Here is a 22,090-nt window from a genome sequence, read left to right as displayed (position 1 = left end):
TGGAGATTGAAACACACTGATTTTTTGTTCTCTTATAGTAGGTATACAACTAATAAAAGCCAAACTTTAGGCCAAAGTGATGTTAGTGAGAAAAGTCAAAAAAATTAAGCAGCCCTAAAAATTCATTAATTTAACAATTCGTCAAAAATTGTACATGACACCGCTACTCAAAATGAACCGAAGAAAAATTCATGTATAAAAAAATGAGTTTTAAGACAAAAAAAACTTTTAGACGTATGACATTTGTCGACTGAATAGCAACCTGTTAATAATTTACAAAACATATTGCTTGCAATTTTGAAATGGATATTAGTAGTTTGATACATCATACATTACAAAAACAATGTAAAGCTTTCTAACGGCATAGTGTGGCGTCATCTATATAATAAAACAAGACATTTATATATATATATATATATATTTGAATGGACACTCATGGGTAGCCGGAGGGTGTCTTAGGCTAAAACAAATTCAAATTTTTTTTTCAAATCTTTTTTTCCATTTTTTTCCACGGGTAACGCCGGGCCCTTCAGCTAGTAGGTATTAAAATCTAAATAGTTTTTAATGTTTATTTCCTGTAAAACAATTGTACAGAATGACTAGACACCAAAGTTAAAAAAAAGGGACTGTGGACTAATTTTATATTGTCTGAAGTGGAATGCCCGATTAACAGCGCTACTTTGTCTAGAATATATATAATATATATAATATATCATGTAGCTTCTTTAAAAAAAAATATAGAGAAAATTGTCAAAATAAACCAATTTTCAATCTTGAAAAAAATTCCCATATTATTGATTTTACAAAGTTTCAAGGGTTAAAACAACTTGAAACTCTTATCATAGTAATATCAAAAATAGAATGAACATTATAACATTGAACGAAAATTCAGATCATTACAGAATAATTCTAAAAAGTAATAAACTCATAAATAAATAAGCAGTAAAAAATTAAAAGTCAATCCTTTTTTTCACGACAAAAAAAATGTTTTGTAATTAAAAATTAATAAACTTTAAACAAAAGATTTCATTTTTTTTTTGGATGTAGATTGTACAATGTACATTTACTAACTTAATGTGCAGAGTTTAAGATGCAGGGTTTCTCAGAAAGGATGAGACGTTAATTAAATTGGATTATAACTGCAGGGAAAGATAACTAAAATAATTACGTGTAGTCTATCCCTAAAGTTTCTACTTTGAGAGTAAAACTACATGTATCACTGTACATTGTACAGTGTACACTTCTGAAAAATTAACATTTGGCGTCATAAATTGAACATCCTGAGAATGGTGGATATCAAGATTAATCCTTGATCCTCTCTTTTTCATAAAATCGAGACTAATCTAATCTTGTACTTGTATCCTGAATATTGTATAAAATTCAACCAATCAGAGTCGCGTATCAGAAGCAGGTAAATTTGAAATTTTGCGCGCCATTTAAGAGTAATATACAGAAAAAGGAGGGACTCTTTAAATTAAAAAAACGGCTTTTGATTTTTCTGTACTTCATCCCAAAAAGAGTGGATTAAGCAAGAAATTAAAAGTGTCCACAATGGATATTCGGATTAAGCAGTCTGATTAAAGATCCAATTATAAAGTTCCCAGCTCAGTAGCATTTCGAAATTACAAACATTTTGTTCAAAATAATGAGCACAACGTTAAGGATATCTCACAAAAATTGCAATTGTAGAAATGTGTTCAGTCAGTTCGAAAAAACGAAAAAAGTGTTAGAGGTTCTTTTAACAGTGTGAGAATAAACTATTATGAAATGAAATAATTTTAGTAAAAGTAATTCTCGAAAACAAAAACTTATCAATAAACACGGTCATCATGCTTAAAAGTAACCCTACAATTAAATATTAGGTTTTTCATAAAATTTTCTTGTATGTATCTATTTACAATAAATTTTTTTCATAATTTTTTAAATTTTTCAAAGAAAATTGCAAAAAACAAGTTACATACTCTGAATGCTTACGAGCCAGGAAACAACATAAGTTCACAGCCCCTGATGGAAAAACAATGAGAATTTGAAACTTCACGCCTTGCAGATCGTACAACAGAGTTTGGTCTTGACCCAGATTATTTTCACAATGAGTTCAGAGGAGTTTCTACAGGATGTTGTATCTGGTAAGATTGCTGCCAAGAACAAGAAATTTGAGCTGCCAGAAGACTGTTCCCCTCAGCAGGGAGGTTGCATGACAGACAACCAAGACGTATATGCAGGATCCGGTTTATCCCTATAAATTTATCAGAGGAGTGAATCTACAACAAGAAGCGGAAAATCTTCTAATAGATAAGAATCTTGATTTACTTTTAATATAACTAGATCCAAGCAATTGGATAATCCAGGATGTCCAAAAATATTGCTATATGCCACAACCCTATAGGGAGTGTTTGAGAGCCTGAATACCAAAGCAGGCGAGCTGAACCCGGTTCAGGATTTGCTCCCTTCAATCCAATTTATGGAGAGGAGAAACCAGGAAGTTATCCAGAGTATACAGGCAAAACAGGAATCTGGCAGGTGTGAACAACGGATGTTAATCAGTGATGATACTGATCATGTACATCTGGTTTTAAGTGCCTAACGCATCTTAGTGAGGCATGTAGGACAAATTATAAATGAGTATGCCTGTAGCCCAATTCATGTACCTCTTGTGGAGACTCCGTATTGTACCAACTACATACCACTTGCAGTACGTGGAGAACTTTATTTCTGCAATGTTGATGCTCACGTTATTTTGCAACATAATCAGGAATTGCCATGCAACCCCGATTTTCCAATCCTAGTAGAAACCCAGGAAGGGCTGTGGGTTGCAGTACAGCAAAGGATACTTTAGATTAAGGAACCCCAACCCCTTCATGTCGAAATACTCCAACTGGAGTCTGATGCTGTTAGTACCCTCTAGACTCCCATTGAATTAAGTAATTAGAAGACCTTTTCATACTTTCCAGGATTCCAAGACGTAAAATTCATTAAGTGTTGGAGACACCTGCAATTTCGGCTCAGCATCTTTACTCAGGAGTGTCTATAACCTAAAAACCTTAACGGTGGAAGTTAAGAAGAACAGGGGAGAGGAAATACTTGAGAAAATGAATCCTTTCAGGTTCATCAGCAGAGAACTCTTGTTGTTGTTGAATATGCAGCTGTTGCTACATCCTGTGCTGTTGCTGTAGTGGCGTTCGGATTTACTGCAACCATAGGAGCCATGATCCTTACGTTGAACCGAGATGGAATTTAAAGAATTTGAGCCGCGGTTTAAATCCGCCAAAATCCGCCAAAACCCGGTTTAAATTTAGCGCCGGCTTAAATCTTGAAACATTTGATACAATTTTAAGTGGTATTCTTATTTTGTTTGTATAGTGAGACAGGAATCAATTAATGCAAATTCAATTTGTAATTCTTTAATTTAACCATTAAATTGTAAAGTTCTGAAGCGGCTGCAAGGGCTGGGCAAAGTTCCGTTAACGAAACGGAGGTTTTCAAAAAATAACAGAAGTAACCATTAACACATGGCAAAACCGTTAAATTTTAAAACGTTAACAGAACTAATTAGCCGTTTTGGAAAAAAACGGAAACCGAGCGGATTTCTATAAAACGGTAAGTTTATGTAATTTATTTTTCAACCTAAAATTGCATTTAACTTTAAGTTTAAAATGTCGTTAATACTGTAGTAGACCGTTAAATGCTGCACTGTTAACAATTTCTTAACTGCTAACAAAAATTGTTTCGCCACTTCAGGCCACTATTGCCATTTTTTCGGCACTTCGGACCATTAACGCCATTTTTTTGGTCTTTAGCGCTATTAGCTCCATTAATCAACAATTTTTTTTCCTAAACTTCGCGCAATTTTCGCTGCTTTTTTTTTGATTTCTTTAACCGTTAACAACTATTGCCGTTGTTGGAAAATGAAACCATTTCGTTAGCACCGTTAATGAAATTTAAAACTTTAACTAACGGTAATTTGTAAATAACGGTAAATGACCTTAACGAATACTTAAAATTTTACTTTTTAACGGTTGTAAATAACCGTTAACAGAACGGTAAGAAAAAGTTGGGACGTGCCCAGTGGCTGCCCGTTCCATTTGAAATTAGAATTAAAGGTTTTAAATACGATTTCTCATTCAGTTTCAAATTATTATTATTTTCAGTTTGTATAAAATTAAATGCTAGACATTCTGTGTCTGATTTTTTTTTTCGTTGATTCACCAGAATATTGGCCAGGTCTATGATTGTTTGCAAATTTTCAACAAAAAAGAAATAATTCTTAATCCAATTATTCCAATTAATAACGTTTTAACTACATTCAATATCAAATTAATCTTTTTAAAATTGCAGTTTTAAGTATAGTTGCAACAATGGTCTCCAATCAAGGGACTTTCTTCTTTCTCTTCATACATTTTTTCATAACAGGTTAGAATTGCAATGATTTTTGCTGAACGTCGCGCGCAAGAGAAACGATTCACAGAATCTTGACAAACCTCTGTGCAAAAATTGTGCAAAATTATAAAATTGTTTTGTATATTTTTTGTGTTTACCAAACTTTTTGAGGACCAAAAATTTTTGAAAATGTAAAAAAACCCCAATAGAAGAATTGAGTCTTTCGCACAAACTAAAATTTTCTACTTCTCATTTCTTTGCAACCTGATATTTAAAACTAAGTTTATATAATCTAATATAATTCATAGTTTGACATATCTAAAGTTTTCGACATTAGGATGTAGAGAATAAAAAATCTTAGTTTGTGAATGTGATGCAGACTCATTTCTACTCAATTTGATTTTAGTAATTTGAAACTATATTTTGCAACTATATTATTGAGCAGGTCACTGTAAAATGTATCTGGTTGAAACTGGACCTAAACCTGAACCTAGTCCTGCAACCCCAGTAGTTCCTCCTGGACCTAAACCTGAACCTAGTTCTGCCTCCCCAGCAGTTCCTCCTGGTCAAGATTACGGATTTGCTTTTAACTTAAGTAGGTTAAGTTTTTGGAATATTTTTGTAAAAATGTGATTCTTCAGAGTTGGGAACTTTTACATGCTGCATAGTGACACATACTCATAATCCCGATCCTTTGATCTTTATTAAACTGCGGGCAATTTTAATTTAAGTTTTAAGGATTAATTTTTTTTTAGTTACCCCTTGAGGGTACAACAACACTGCAGGATATCGAATAAAGATTAGATTAATCTGCAGATAAGCAGCAGATCAAGATTTAGTATTGATCTCGATATCCACAGTACAAAAGTTTCCAGCCTGGGGATTAGATGAATGAATGAAAAGAAAGACATACAAGGTGTCCCACGAAACAGGAGAGTAGCAATAAGACTTGAAGTCTTTTATTTTTGATTTTATTTGTGACATTCAGTCGTCAACAGCTACTTTAACATGTTTGATTCTTGAACCAATTCCTGGACTTGGCATTTCCAATATGTGGTCTGCCTTTTATGTGCTGTCAGTATTACCGGAGATACTAAGAATTTCGTTCAAATTTTAATTTTGTTCAAAATTAAATTGTAAAATTTGAACGAAATTCTTCGACTCTTGGGCGAAAGGGGAAAGCACAAAACAGGCAGACCACATTTTGGAAATACCAGGAATAATGACGTTTTGTGACTACCATCTTCAAAATTTTTACTTCTATGCAGAAAATTTCATCCAAAATCAAAGAGAACCATAAAGTCGTTTGACTAGCATTTTGCAGCAAAAATTTGTTTTGCATTTTTTGGAATCCAAATTTTAACTATTTTTGCGTTAGACGATTGTGATGCCAGGGAAAAGGATTGTGCAGTAGATTTTTTGGAATGCATTGACAATAAATGTAAAGGAAAAGGACAACTAGGTAACTTGTAGAGTACTGTAAAACTTACAGATTGTAATTTTTAATTTAACTAGGCTTTAAGGGCGCTTCGCACCCATTTTATATTTCAATTTTGAACATGTTTTCATTGTAAACATTAAAAAAAACAAAGAAAACAATTTCGCGGATTTTATAAAACATTTAAATAATCTTTTTAAAACACTTTTAAACACAAATTTTTAAAATTTTGATCATTCATAAACCTTTCCTGTGGTCACGTGATGTCCTCAACAAAATTTACACCTTATCCTTAAACAAACAAACAAACACCCAGACAAGCCAAATTTATAAATAAAAAGAAGCTGTTTAAGGAACTGTAAAATTAGCCTGAAACCTAGAAATATTAGGAGTTGATTGCGACACATTTTATTTTTATATGATGTCCCTGCCTCTAGAAGTTAATGTAAAAAAACCCCTAATATGACAGTGTTTTTAAATTTTTCAGTTTCTTTTAAAATATAATACACTTTTGAGGACACTAGCTGTGACTCTGCTCTTGATATTTCAGAGATTTCACTTGAAACAGACACCTAGCCTATTTAGCAAATTTCGTATCTCACCAACGGTGCGTAAATACCCTTATTTTTCGTAAAATACTCGTACTCAAATCCGAAAAATGTTCATACTTTTGGTAAATTTCTCGAAACATCCGTAAAATATACAAATATCTAATTGTGTAAAATTTTGGAAAAATTGTTCGAAAATTTCTCGTAAAATTTCTCATATTTACTGAAATTTTCACGCAAAACTTTGACAAATTTTGTTGTAAAATGTTTTGAAAAATTTTCGGAAAGTTTTTAATATCTATTTATGTCATTGTAATGGGTATTATTAAGTGCGAAAAAGTGTTTGCCGGGATTTCTACTTTTCCTAGTTTGTTTGAGATTAAAATCAAAGTATTTTCACACGTATTCCTATTATTCAGGAATTCTGGAAGACTATGATTTGTTGGAGCTTATAAGACAAGTAATCTTTAAAGAAGACGGTCGAGACCTGGATATGAATTAATAAATATTAATTAATAATATTTAACCTTTTTAATAAGCATTTGTTCATATTTTGTTAATTAATATAGTATGATAACAATTAAGATGCATTGTTGTTTTACATTTTTTTCTTAAACTTTTACATAATTTACAGATTTTCTACAGTAAGACCAGGGGGGATGATAGTTCTCTACCTGTGTGCTCAGTTAGCTGTACTGTACACTTACCACTGTTTACTAATATTTATATATTATAGGCATAGAGAATAGAATATATAGAGAGGAATTTAATAGAAAAAAGTGTAAAACGGCCATTTTGTTGTACTGTTTCATACTGCAGGTGTACTTCACATATTTATGCTATATAACCTTTTGGGCCCTGGAATATCATTTTATAAAAAATCTAAAATTATTGTTAAAAGAAAACCAAATTATGAAATAGGCTGGTTTCATAATTGACCAATGATCATTTCACATAGACTCTATGCCTTCCACTTTACAAACGATGATTTTCCGTTATAACTATAAATCAAATNNNATATTGATATCCACAAAACTGCCTAACCCCATTTGCGAAACCCGGGTTTCAAAACTGGTTGTCATTACGATACCCTGTCTTAAGTTTTGGGCTCGGGGTATCATTATGAAAACCAATTTTGGAACCCGGGTTTCATGAATGGGGTTAGGCAGTTTTGTGGATATCAATATTTTTGTTATGAAATATTATTTTATTTAGTTTCTTCATATTTTCCAGTTTTTAGAACCTCTTTATTCAAAATCTACACAAATGTTAAGACCCCAAAAAGGAAACTCGAGAGTGTCGTTCAACGATACTCTTTTAAATTTCGGGCTCAGTGGGTTTAATCCTAAGTACATCTATTTATACGGTATTGTGTGGACAGTTAATTTTAATATTTTCAACAATGAGATATTGGTGCTCCTACAAAACCAATAGATTATTTATATTTAAAAATCACTTGTTTCACGTTAAGTTCATTTATGTAATATAAATATTTTAACAGTTTTCTGTTCTTCAATAACTTTAAAATTAAGTCAAACCTAATTTAGATCTATTATTAGTTCAGAATTGCTTTTCATTCTAAAAGTCAGAAACCTCTATTCCTAAGAGTTAATGCACAATGTAGATTTCAAAAGTAAAGAATTTGATAAGAAACAAGATGTCATTAAGGAGAAGGATTTTATTTTTTTCTCTATTTGTCATGTCTCATTTTTATACAAAAATCATATGGGCTTGTTTTCTTTGCTTGAATATAGTATGCTTCACTTTCAAACAATAATGTCTTAAAACACTGATCTACGAATTATGATCCCCCCAGGTAGAATTTTTGATCGGGTCATTGTGTACAGTGGCTGTACAACAAGAAGTCTAAAATTCCAGATGCCCCCTCTATTACTAATATCTCGATGTGTGGGACACCCTGTACATAACTTGCTCAAATTATATGTAAACGAGTTGGTTGTAAAATATCTTTATTCAATCCACATAAACATGTCTCGTCAACAACCTATTTTATGCAGTTAACGTTCCACCACTTCATTGGTACAATTCTCAATTCGCATGTTTTGCAAAATCTAAGTAACATTGATACCAAATTTTTATTTAAAATGTATCCGTAAATTAACTCCTATATAATTCTCACAAAATATATGTGAACGAGTTTGATGTAAAACTGTCTTATTTAATCCATGTAAACTATTTTGTACAATTTAAATAATCTCGATACGGAGATAATAAATATCTAGATCTCAAAAAAAACTTATAAAAAACAAATATGCAGTACGCTCTCGGTGTTTGATTTAGTATAGTGATACCTACTATGAAAGCGGTAATCCGTATTATTTTTGTCTGCTAGTGCTATGTTTACAATTTGTTTGATTATGTTTTGACTGCATACGGTTGTACTTAGTAAAACAAGAAAATTACAGTATATATCAAAGAGTAAACAATTGTCCGTCTTTGCTGTTTATCTTGTGGAGATATTATAGACACATCTTTACAGCCATTACCCGTTTTCATAAAACAAACTCTATCAGATAGGGTGTCCCAAAAACATGGGAATTCAGTGACGAATTCGATATCGTCTTTTTTATGAATTAGCATTGTAATACCTAATTTCAAAAGCCATAATATTGTTATGTCTGCTAGAGTTTATTTTATGAAAAGGGTAAAAGACTGTAAAGGTGTGTCTATAATGTCTGTGCAAGATGAACAGTGAAGACGGACAAGTTTACTCTGTTTGTATACTGCAATTTTCTTGTTTTACTAAGTACAACCGTATGCAGTCAAAACATAAACTAACAAAATGTGACGAAACTCTTACAGATTACAGTTTTCTCAGTAGGTATCACTATACTAAATCAAAGAATTTTTTGAAAAGACGATATCGAATTCGTCACTGAATTCCCATGTTTATTGGGACACCCTGTATACTAATATTATGGCTTTTGAAATTAGGTATTATGATGCTAATTCATAACAAAGACGATATCGATTTCTTCACTGAATTCATTATGTTTATTTGGACAGCCTGTATAATAATATTATGGCTTTTGAAATTAGGTATTACGATGCTAATACATAACAAAGACGATATCGAATTCTTCACTGAATTCATTATGTTTATTTGGACAGCCTGTATTTACAAAATCAATGTTAGAGCTTTCTAATGACATTAGCGTGGCGGGATGATTATTAAATGTATAATATTTTTTTTATATTTATATTTACTATAAATCAAATGTACATATTGACTAGACGGACAGTGCAGGGTTACCCACAAAGGATGAGACTTCAGAGACGATTCCAAGAAATTTGTTTAGTCCGTTTTTTGCATTCAGGGTTCCTGGTAGGCTAAAACTGACTTATTTCGTGCTTAATCTTTTAGTAAATCATCAAAATTCAAGCTTTTTTAAGTTTTGGGTCGTCTTTACAGTCTTATTATTTGTGGGTAACCCTGTATATTAACAAAGTTTAGAAATAAAGAGACTGTACACATGTATTCGAAAGTGTATTTCCATTTAAATAGTGGCCTGACTGATTCACGACCATATCCCCGATACCTTTGTCTAGAATATATCATCAGCCTCTCTTTAAAGGGACCGTTCACTTATTTGGGTAATTTCATAGTAAACTAAACAGCATATTTGCCCTTTTCCCTTTGCGCTTGAATTCTAGACGAAAAATCGGCTTTTTCTCCGGCCACAGTTGTCTTTTAAAAGAAAGACTAATATCAATTAATAGCGTATAAGCTGTTTATTTTACCAATGAACGGTCCCTTAAAAAATAAACTGGTTAAAGTTGTTGTTGCTCTTTAAAGCGATTTGCGCATTTCTTCCTCTCAAGGAGGAAATTGTCAAAATAAGCCAATTTTAAATCCAGAAAAACAATTCCCACATTCCACATTCGTGATTTTATAAAGATATATAGGGTACCGTTGTGAATTGGGCATAGATCTCTGTAAACAGGAAAATACGACGTTGTCCCGTCAAGTTAAAAACAATTTGAAAATCTTATGATAATAATATTAAAAATAAGATGAACATTATAACATTGACCGAAAAATTAACTTCAGATCATTACAAAATAATTCTAAAAAGTAATAATTTAATAAATAGATAAATAAATAATAATTCTAGTCAAGTTTTTTTTTCACGACACACAAATTGTTATGTCAATAAATAATGAAAAAAAAATATTTCATTCTTTTTTTAGGTGTACACTTTACATATAGAAAAAAAGATGTACACAACCGACCTCCCGATTAATCAGTTCGGAATTATTAAAAAATGTTCTTTTAACAGTGTGAGAAGTGTAGTTAAGAGAACTTTTTTCAGCTTTCCCACAGTCTTGTTCATTCAAGAGAGACCTAATGTAAACATATGAGAACATTGTTCAAGAACTTTAGTTAAATTTTAAACAATATACAAAGGTTTTGTTTACAACAGAAGTAGTTCTACAAACAGTGCAAACAAACCCTTAGATTTTATTCTCTTAGTTTTGTGCAATCTTATTCAAAAGATATTTAAGATTATAGAAAGATATTTAATAGATTACGAAAGAAAGTAAATGATTATAATTCCGCCTTTAATAACATATTGATTTGAATTTCTAACGTATCTGAGACCGAATTTAAAGAATTTGAGCCGCGGCTTAAATTTAAACCAAGGCTCAAATATGGTGGGTTCCACTTAAAATCGTGTTCATTGCTTCAAGATTTAAGCCAGCGCTCGATTGAAACCGGTTTTGGGCGGATTTAAGACGCGACTCAAATTCATTAGATACGGACACTGTTTGTTCTAATTTTAAACATAATTTCAAGGTATTTAAACTGCACACTGCACAGTTCTATCTGTAGTATTCTGTATTACCATAAGCTTTAAGAATGCTTTTCCGCATCGTCATTTGATTTGTGAGCTTTTATTTCACCAGAAGCTGGGATCATTACGTCCTAAAAATAATCTAATTTTAAAATACAACTGGTTCACGCCATCAGGCTGCAAAGATAAAGGAACTAGAATATTTTGAGTTAGTGGATAAAACTTTTCAAAAAATTTTGTATATTTTAATAATTTTACCTTAATATCCTCTCTGAAGAGAGAATACAATATTTTACTCTCTCCAAGATGCATTTTATTTTTGTAATCAGGAAACTTCACACTATAAATAATTATATAAAATATTTACAGATTTGATTACATCACAAATTATGATGATCACAAGGGTAAATTACGGCTTCTACCATAAATATAATTTATTAACCCTATTCCTGTAGTTTTTTTACATAACTCAAAAAGCATTGGTCTGAGGCTGTTGAAATTTTCTGACTTTTCCTACATACCCAAAGCCCTCCCTTCAGCCCTAAAACCGAGCTTCAATACTAACTGACTGAGTCCTCAGGCACACTGCCTGAATGACTGTTTTTTCCTGTAACAAACTAAATCTTTATTTTGACCCATTTCCACTTGTCAGATTTTAATAAAATTTAGCTTTATGGAAAGCCTTTGACATAAGGAAACGAATTGCACAAGTTTTGCGAAAAAAAATTGCAAATTTTTTGCAAACAACCTGTCAAAGGAAATTTGCACATTTTTAGTTTTTCTTGATTAAAAATCAGGTTATTTAAAATTTTGCAAAAATTTTTGCATATTTGAAATGGCATGGTCAAGGGCTTTTCAAAAATGTATAATTTTTCATTTTTTGTACAATTTTTTTTCAAACATTTTTACTATATAACTGGATTTTACGATAAAAAATTCAATTTTTGCAAATTTGCAAATTTTGGGATTTAGACGGGGGGTCAAATTGCCCCCCCCCCCCTAGCATATCCTGGTTTTTAAGTACCCAGCAGAGATAGGGTTAATGTGTTTCTGTAATTATTTAGCAAATATAGAAAGAAGCTGTAGGGAATTATGACTATAATGAAAAGACAATATAAATATTGTACAGTCGTCTCTGAAGTCTCATCCTTTATGGGTAACCCTGTAATATTCTAATTTAATTTTTCGACGAATTTGTATATAGTTAATATTTCATAATATTTATTTTTATTTTTTATGATCTGAGAGTTACTTTTAAAAACATTTTTTCCAGTTTAGAGGATTTTTGATAATGAAGACGACAATTTCATGTTTTTCAGGACTGTTCGAAAATCCAGCACCAGCCGTGAAAACAAGTTGTAAGCGAAATGTAAATTTAAAACAAAATCAAAAATATCATGAAAATATCTTTTTTTACAAAAATCACATTAAAAGTCCCTTTAAATGCAGAAGAGTACTTTAAGAAAATTCGGTTTATACAAATTTTTGCTTAAAATACTCCCTTTCATTTTTCCTGTACAGTCCTTTGAACACTCCCTGAATCTAGATTTACCTGTTGTATGAAGGGATATAAACTGCGGGTTGAGGATAGGGTCCTGAAGTCGTGGTACCTACTTCCTAATCGAAATAGATCAACTTTTTTTTCAAAATCTAATTTTCTGAAAAATACTATTTTTCCAATTTTGAATGGGGTTGAGAGTTTTAAAATTATAATTCTTTGTTTATTTCGGTAGAAAATTCTATCAATGTATGTGGTACAAAATGAAAGCAAATCTTAAAAACAACAATTTCAAATTGTTTTCAAATATATGTATTTAATCTAGTTCCTTGTACTGGTGGATCATCTTATTATGTACAGGTTTAACTTCAGGTTTATGTACAGGTTTATGTGCCGGTCTATGTACAGGGGCTCTAGGCAAAAACCTTTTCTCAGATCGCACACTTTCAGCAGGCCTAAAAAGTCTATAATGCTATATTCTTTACTGCTTTAATTGTTGAATATCGTTAATCTTGTGTGGAGTCCCGTGAGAGTTTTGTTAATCTTGTGTAAAGTACCGTGAGAGTATCGTTAATCTTGTGTGGAGTACCGGGGGAGTATCGTTAATCTTGTGTGGAGTACCGGGGAGTATCGTTAATCTTGTGTGGAGTACCGTGGGAGTATCGTTAATCTTGTGTAAAGTACCGTGAGAGTATCGTTAATCTTGTGTGGAGTACCGTGGGAGAGTCCTTAATCTTGTGTGGAGTACCGAAGGAGTATTGTTAATCTTGTGTGGAGTACCGAAGGAGTATCCTTGATCTTGTGTGAAGTAACGGGGGAGTTATATATTTAATCTTGTGTAGAGTACCATGGGAGTATCGTTAATCTTGTGTGGAGCACCGGGGTAGTATCTTCAATCTTATGTGAAGTACCGGGGAACTATCTTTAATCTTGTGTGGAGTACCGAAGGAGTATTGTTAATCTTGTTTAGAGTACCATGGGAGTATCGTTAATCTTGTGTGGAGTACTGAAGGAGTATTGTTAATCTTGTGTGGAGTACCGAAGGAGTATTGTTAATCTTGTTTAGAGTACCATGGGAGTATCGTTAATCTTGTGTGGAGTACTGAAGGAGTATTGTTAATCTTGTGTGGAGTACCGAAGGAGTATCGTTAATCTTATGTGGAGTACCGGGGGAGTATCCTTAATCTTATGTGGAGTACCGGGGTAGTATCTTTAATCTTGTGTGGAGTTCCGGGGGAGTATCTTTAATCTTATGAAGAGTACCGGGGGAGTATCTTTAATCTTGTGTGGAGTACCGGGGGAGTATCTTTAATCTTGTGTGGAGTACCGGGGGAGTATAATCTTGTTAAGAGTAGTATCTTTAATCTTGTGTGGAGTACCGGGGTAGTATCTTTAATCTTGTGTGGAGTACCGGGGGAGTATCTTTAATCTTGTGTGGAGTACCGGGGTAGTATCTTTAATCTTGTGTGGAGTACCGAAGGAGTATCTTTAATCTTGTGTGGAGTACCGGGGGAGTATCTTTAATCTTTTATGGAGTACCGGGGGAGTATCTTTAATCTTATTTGGAGTACCGGGGGCGTATCTTTAATCTTGTGTGGAGTACCGGGGAAGTATCTTAAATTTGTGTGGAGTACCAGGAGAGTATCATTAATCATGTGTGGAGTACCGGGGGAGTATCGTTAATCTTGTGTGGAGTACCGGGGGAGTATCTTTAATTTGTGTGGAGTACCAGGGGAGTATCTTTAATCTTGTGTGGAGTACCGGGGTAATATCTTTAATCTTGTGTGGAGTACCGGGGGAGTATCTTTAATTTGTGTGGAGTACCAGGGGAGTATCTTTAATCTTATGAAGAGTACCGGGGGAGTATCAATAATCTTGTGTAGAGTACCGGGGGAGAATCTTTAATTTGTGTGGAGTACCAGGGGAGTATCTTTAATCTTGTGTGGAGTACCGGGGTAGTATCTTTAATCTTATGAAGAGTACCGGGGGAGTATCTTTATTCTTGTGTGGAGTACCGGGGTAGTATCTTTAATTTGTGTGGAGTACCAGGGGAGTATCTTTAATCTTGTGTGGAGTACCGGGCTAGTATCTTTAATTTGTGTGGAGTACCAGGGGAGTATCTTTAATCTTGTGTGGAGTACCAGGGGAGTATCTTTAATTTGTGTGGGGTACCAGGGGAGTATCTTTAATCTTGTGTGGAGTACCGGGGGAGTATTAATAATCTTGTGTGGAGTACCGGGGTAGTATTGTTAATCATGAACTCTTGATCTCGAGATCCAATTTGAGACCTTTGAATTTGAGGATAAATGTTTAATCCCTCGATCAAAGTTATCCCCACAGGTTATGACCACCACTGGATATCGAAATGTGGAATTAAAGTTGTTATACATAAGATGTAAGATGGAGATCAATACTTGATCTCGAAATTCACGACACAGTTTTCAGGACAAAGTTGTAATATAGTTTTCTGTTGGTTTACAGTAGGTTTACAGTAGGTTTACAGTAGGTTTACAGTAGGTTTACAGTAGGTTTACAGTAGGTTTACTGTAGGTTTACTGTAGGTTTACGGTAGGTTTACAGTAGGCTTATTTTGACTAACCTGTGATCTATTTCTGAATGTGGTCTGGTGGATACAACAACAGGAGCTATAGGTTTGTTTCTTTAACAACAAATATATTTAATCATTTTGTTTTAAAGAAAAGTTTTAAAAATAATTTTTCTTAAATTTGACATCTTTTGTAGGTCACATTTCACTTTTTTTGCTTTTATAAACTATTTAAATCTGATTGGTTAATAATCTAATCAAATAATACAAAACCAGTAAAATAATAAGAATTAAAATCAAAAACATATTTTCCTAATTGGAGAAAATGATGATTGTCCAGTAAGTGGGGGACCTTGATCCTTAAATTCTGCCTCACCCTGTAGCAAAAATATATGTTTATATACTATACTCACCCTGTAGCAAAATATATGTTTATATACTATACTCACCCTGTTGCAAAAATATGTTTATTACTCACCCTGTGGTAAAAATATATGTTTATACACTATACTCACCCTGTAGCAAAAATAAATGTTTATACACTATACTCACCCTGTAACAAAAATATATGTTTATACACTATACTCACCCTGTAACAAAAATATATGTTTATACGCTATGCTCACCCTGTAGCAAAAATATGTTTTATTACTCACCCTGTGGCAAAAATATATGTTCATATACTATAATCACCCTGCGTTAATTACCCTCATCGTTAAACGTCTTTTTTATTAGAAAGCTTTAGTGATTTAAGGAAAGTTGTTACTCATATATTTTAACAATTTTCTGAAGTCAATGTTTACTTTGCTTACTTAAAGGGAGTGACCGGCTATATAAAGTAGTTGAACAGACTATGCAGTGTTGTGGAAAACTTCCTTCGGATTCATTTGAGACAAATTAAACTTTTTAATCTTAATTTTGTTATCTGTAAATCCTGAGTTAGCTCAAATTCGACGTTCAAAACTCCTAGTTTGTGGGTGGATACGTTTCAGAATTATTTATTTTTATTTTTAAACATTAATAAAAATTTGAAAACATTTGAATTATGCAGTTCTTTCTTTATTTTCGTTAATCCACTATAGTCAGTTATCTGTTAATTGTTTATAACAAATATACCCCCCCCTTTTCACTACTTATCATTAGTGAAAGACGGAAAGCAAAACGGCCACGAGCCACGTGAAAGTGACCCCGAGCCGCATCGACAGACATATTAAACATCTATGAAAGAGTTATGGCCTGTTAATTATTTACCTCATATGACACATCAACTACATACCCACTCTGCGGATCAGTGACCGTGTAACGGACAATCTGTCTGTTAAAAAAAAACTTTAGAATATTTAAAGGGACTGTAGCGTTATTTCAAGTTACCCTTTATACAATTAGAGAGTGGTGTGTCAGATTCACATGCTTTATTGAGCAGGAATAAACCTGATATCCTTCATTTTAATTCAGAAAATGAAATTTTTCAATTCGATCCGGTGTTTCGTTAGGAGTAGTTTACGGATTTCTATGTACTTCAAAACAACGGAGAATTTTGACCAATGAATATTTTAATGAAAAAATATATATTCACTGAAAACTGTAAAAAATATTATGGTCAACATTAAAGTTCGCTCAGGATTTTGTAATTAGCAATAAGAAATCTCTAAAAATGTTTATAGTACACTATTTTATTCAGTTCCAAATTTACAAAATTCTTTTAAGCTACATTTCATAAATTGAGCATTTTAGATAAACATTTGAAGTTAGAAATCAAATCTTAAATGGAAAAGTCGTTTTCATTGTATTAATTTTAACGCTGACCACTGTATATAAACATTCTTGAATTAAAGCCAATGATAAGAGCCGGACAGAAAACACAAATCAATGGTAGAATTCTAAAAAATCAAAGTTTATAAATAAATGTTTTTTTTCCTTCTGCCGTCAGGTAGCTGAACCTCATATTCACCGATTGTATTGTAACCAGACCTAAATATAATTACAGGTCAATTACAGGGTGTCCCACTTATATAGACCTAAATATAATTACAGGTCAAATACAGGGTGTCCTATTCATACAGAGCTAAATATAATTACAGGTCAAATACAGGGCGTCCCATTTATACAAATCTAAATATAATTACAGGTCAAATACAGGGTGTCCCATTTATACAGATCTAAATATAATTACAGGTCAAATACAGGGTGTCCCATTTATACAGACCTAAATACAATTACAGGTCAAATACAGGGTGTCCCATTTATACAGACCTAATTTAAAGGTCAAATAAACTGAGTGCCTAAAACCAGACCTGAAATGATAATAAATAAATTACAGGATGTCCCAATACTACAGTCCGAAACATAATTAAAGATCAACTGCAGGATGTCCCAATACTACAGTCCGAAACATAATAAAAGATCAACTACAGGATGTCCCAATACTACAGTCCGAAACATAATTAAAGATCAACTGCAGGATGTCCCAATATTACAGTCCGAAACATAATAAAAAGAATCAATACTAGATATTCAAATAAACCAAAGACCTAATTATACCAGTAAATCAATAAACACAATGGTTAATAAACTACAGGGAGTTCTAATAAAAATAGATCATGTTAATTAAAAAACTATGAAATAGGATAAAAAACTAAATCTGAATGTTATTAATAATAAGGAAACGCTTTTAAAAATCTTTAGAAAAATTAACCTTGATTCTTCTTGTCCAAAATCTTGTCCACTGTGCTCATCCTTCACCCTGTACTCAAAACTGTACGTAGCATCTCCCTCCTCACACCTAAACATGTACTCTGTCCAGGGTGTACTCAAAACTGTACGTAGCATCTCCCTCCTCACACCTAAACATGTACTCTGTCCAGGGTGTACTCAAAACTGTACGTAGCATCTCCCTCCTCACACCTAAACATGTACTCTGTCCAGGGTGTACTCAAAACTGTACGTAGCATCTCCCTCCTCACACCTAAACATGTACTCTGTCCAGGGTGTACTCAAAACTGTACGTAGCATCTCCCTCCTCACACCTAAACATGTACTCTGTCCAGGGTGTACTCAAAACTGTACGTAGCATCACCCTCCTCACACCTAAACATGTACTCTGTCCAGGGTGTACTCAAAACTGTACGTAGCATCACCCTCCTCACACCTAAACATGTACTCTGTCCAGGGTGTACTCAAAACTGTACGTAGCATCTCCCTCCTCACACCTAAACATGTACTCTGTCCAGGGTGTACTCAAAACTGTACGTAGCATCTCCCTCCTCACACCTAAACATATACTCTGTCCAGGGTCTACCGCTAAACATCAAGATTTTTAGGCAGCTTAAAGGGACCCATGACGTAAGTTTATGAGAGCATGGATCAAAAAGTTTGCATCGGCCCTTTAACCTTTATCTGATGAAGAATGAGGAAGAAAGCATAGTTTTTCAATCTTAAAAAGTAATAAATTCCATCGAATTCTTAGATGCATCTGCAGCATAAATCCGTTATTCTCACTCATAAGGAAACACAGATTAAACGCAGTAAATATTTAGCTAGAACAATATGAATATCTCATTCATCTCTTATTAGACAGAGGTGGAAAGAGTACCGTTGTGAATCGTTCATTTTACTCTAGAATTAGTGGATCACTTGAAATCATATTTTAATAGATTGTTGAGTTGTTTATAAAAGGTACTATATATAGATCAAGGTTATAATGCAAGGAAAGTTATTTCAGAGGTGTACTCATCTTTTGTACTACAGTGTACTGTCTCTGGGCGGTAATTTAAACACAAGACGGATGTCGAAACCTTACATGGGATCCATCTTTCACATAAAAATCAATGAAATATTCTGGTCGTAGGAAACTATTATGAGAATTATCAAAATTATCAAAACTTAATGCTTTTAACCTCCACGGCTACTAAACGAACACTGATGCATCTATTCTTGTTTACAAGTTCCGCCCATGGGAGAACTGGTTTCAATATGTGCACAGAGTATACGCAACTTCAATTAACTTTCCTTGCACTATAACCTTGAGAATGTGTATAAAAAGTTTAGAAATATATTTGATCTAACTTTGTCATTTCCTAGAAATTAAGACATTAAGACTCTCTTAAAGTCGTTCTAAAAGTTACAGTAATTATTTTTCCCTCATGAGAATTTGTATTTTTTTAATTGAATTTCACTGTTTTCTGATTCTCAATGTACATTGTATTTGTACACATATAAATACACCTTATATTTGCAAAGTTCATGTCATAATTTTATCAATAGTCACGATTTAAATTTATCCGCTCTGTAAAGCAAATTTATTAGGTTTATATCATACATGTGTTGATATAAAACAAAGTTAATGCAAAATTAACTTGAAAAATGTTAAATAAATGGATTTGCTCTTTATTCCATACTTTTTAGTTTTTTTTCGACATTTCAAACTAATCAACTTTCCTTGCATTATAACCTTGAACAAGCGTCATTAAGTTGATCATTGAAAGCTTTCTAAATACCGCACAACGTGTACGTGTGTATATAAAAAAAAGTTTGCACAAGGGAATTGAGTCTCTTTGCCTCAAACTAAAATTTTCTATATCTTACATCTATGCAAACTGATGGTGTAAACCTTTTGTGTTTCAAACTTTGATTATATCATCTCACAGCAATATTAGTTTGAAATATCAAAAGTCTACACCATCGGGTGACGAAGTTATAAGGATTGGAAAACCAGAGTTTCAATTCCTTAGAATTAGATTTAAACTTTTCACATTTCTAAACTAATTTTGATTCTAAATAGATTTTAAAGATAAAGACTAGACAAGCATTTTTCTAATTTAGAGAAGTTTGCTTTTTTAGTAAAAGTGAAAGTTTGCTTTAATTTTCTAATTTAATGTTTTTAAGTTTGATGTCAGTTAAAAATATTTAATTTGAAATTTTTAAAATTAATTAAAAATTATTTTCGAGATGGTTTGAATTTTTGAAAAAATCTTGCACTGTAGCGAACGTATGAACTTTATATTGTGGTTTTCCTTGAAATGAATTGTCTAAGACAATTAAAAATGTGGTTTTAACTTTTTTATACTAATTAATTAATACATAAGGGACAAGGGATTTAATCTTTTCATAATTCCCATAATTACAATCTGTTTGTATCCTCAATAAAATAAATAAATTAAATACAAACAGATTATAGTTGGCTATCTTAATAATTAAAAACAAACCGATTATAGTTGGCTATCTTAATAATTAAAAACAAACCGAGTATAGTTGGCTATCTTAATAATTAAAAACAAACCGATTATAGTTGGCTATCTTAATAATTAAAAACAAACCGAGTATAGTTGGCTATCTGATAATTAAAAACAAACCGATTATAGTTGGCTATCTTAATAATTAAAAACAAACCGAGTATAGTTGGTTATCTTAATATTTAAAAACAAACCGAGTATAGTTGGCTATCTTAATATTTAAAAACAAACCGATTATAGTTGGCTATCTTAATAATTAAAAACAAACCGATTATAGTTGGCTATCTTAATAATTAAAAACAAACCGATTATAGTTGGCTATCTTAATAATTAAAAACAAACCGAGTATAGTTGGCTATCTTAATATTTAAAAACAAACCGATTATAGTTGGCTATCTTAATAATTAAAAACAAACCGATTATAGTTGGCTATCTTAATAATCAAAAACAAATAGATTTTAATTAGATATCATTCCTCCTCAGTAACAGCAGTCTGCCGTACACTTTTCATGCATTCAAAGTTATGTAAGTTTCTTAATACTAAGAATCAAACCTGCCGACTCCAATGACTAAAAGGATGAGCAAATATTGCATCCTGCAGCTATGCTAGTTATAACTAAACTAAATATCTTAGATGGCACCGAAAGCCCGCCGTCGCAGGCCTATCTAGCGTCCGTTGAAGTTCCGAGATTACGATACTGTTCTATTATGCATTCAGGTCTCTCACATCTCTACCGGTGGGAGCGCCGGGGTTGGAAGGATATTTAAATGGGGGAGTGTGTGTACAGTGATAAACAGAATAAAATGGAATTAAAAGCGTTTTAACTTGGTCTCTTATCAAATGTCGTCACGAATTTTGTAATTTGTTGCTGCATGTTATAACTCTGAAAATATCCCTAAACAGAGAACATATCCAATATAAAAGATGATAATGTTTTTACATACACCCTGCATATCCTGAATCTTTTCGATCAAAATAGCTTTAATTAGGTTTAACTTTCTTGAACAAAAAAAAATACAGGGTGGTAAATAGAAGAAAGTGGAACTAAGGGAGGGGAAGTAGAAAAGAAGGAAACGGTGGGAAGTAGAAGAAGAAAATAGATCTGGATCAGGAAGTAGAAAAAAAGAAAATGGTGGGAAGTAGAAGAAGAAAATAGATCTGGATCAGGAAGTAGAAAAGAAGAAAACTGTGGGAAGTAGAAGAAGAAAATAGATCTGGATCAGGAAGTAGAAAAGAAGAAAACTGTGGGATGTAGAAGAAAAAATAAATCTGGATCAGGAAGTAGAAAAGAAAAAAACTGTGGGATGTAGAAGAAAAAATAGATCTGGATCAGGAAGTAGAGAAGAAAAAAACTGTGGGATGTAGAAGAAAAAATAGATCTGGATCAGGAAGTAGAGAAGAAAAAAACTGTGGGAAGTAGAAGAAGAAAATAGAACTGGATCAGGAAGAAGAAGAATAAGAAAGAAAAGCGGAATTAGGAAAGAGGAGGAAAAGGAAAAGTGGAAAGTAGAAAAATTGCAATAAATGAAGGGGGAAGAAAAAGAACAAGCAGGAAGTAGGGAGTTGAGTGAAATAAAATTAGTGAAAAAGATGTGATTAATGTAAAGAGGTTAAGATGAAAGGAGTAGGAAGGAG

The 22,090-nt window shown here is 32.6% G+C and overlaps 2 protein-coding genes across 4 annotated transcripts; one reads left to right on the top strand and one right to left on the bottom strand.

Annotated features, from left to right (window-relative positions):
• The first annotated feature begins 4,302 nt into the window (after nucleotides 1-4,302).
• LOC111708054 (uncharacterized) lies at nucleotides 4,303-6,949 on the top strand. Its single transcript, XM_023481306.1, has 4 exons — nucleotides 4,303-4,410; nucleotides 4,823-4,972; nucleotides 5,756-5,839; nucleotides 6,783-6,949. The coding sequence occupies exons 1-4, from the start codon at nucleotides 4,356-4,358 to the stop codon at nucleotides 6,863-6,865; spliced, it is 372 nt and encodes a 123-aa protein (XP_023337074.1). The 5' UTR covers nucleotides 4,303-4,355; the 3' UTR covers nucleotides 6,866-6,949.
• Nucleotides 6,950-9,577: 2,628 nt separating this feature from the next.
• LOC111708018 (cuticle protein 8) lies at nucleotides 9,578-21,069 on the bottom strand. 3 transcript variants are annotated; one of them, XM_023481249.1, is made up of 11 exons: nucleotides 21,008-21,069; nucleotides 17,919-18,005; nucleotides 17,141-17,194; nucleotides 16,475-16,538; nucleotides 15,536-15,600; nucleotides 15,278-15,337; nucleotides 13,007-13,142; nucleotides 12,733-12,797; nucleotides 11,439-11,520; nucleotides 11,232-11,311; nucleotides 9,578-10,729 (listed from the first exon to the last, which is right to left on the bottom strand). In XM_023481249.1, exons 1-10 carry the CDS (start codon nucleotides 21,046-21,048, stop codon nucleotides 11,240-11,242), a joined length of 726 nt encoding a protein of 241 aa, XP_023337017.1. In that variant the 5' UTR covers nucleotides 21,049-21,069; the 3' UTR covers nucleotides 9,578-10,729; nucleotides 11,232-11,239. The 3 variants fall into 3 exon arrangements, with proteins under 3 accessions (XP_023337017.1, XP_023337018.1, XP_023337019.1); XM_023481250.1 differs by having other exon boundaries at nucleotides 13,007-13,133; XM_023481251.1 differs by having other exon boundaries at nucleotides 13,007-13,091.
• Between the last annotated feature and the right edge of the window lie 1,021 nt (nucleotides 21,070-22,090).

The sequence above is a fragment of the Eurytemora carolleeae genome, unplaced genomic scaffold, assembly GCF_000591075.1.
Source record: "Eurytemora carolleeae unplaced genomic scaffold, Eaff_2.0 scaffold5, whole genome shotgun sequence".
Classification (NCBI taxonomy): domain Eukaryota; kingdom Metazoa; phylum Arthropoda; class Copepoda; order Calanoida; family Temoridae; genus Eurytemora; species Eurytemora carolleeae.
This window is presented reverse-complemented; position numbering and strand designations above follow the sequence as displayed.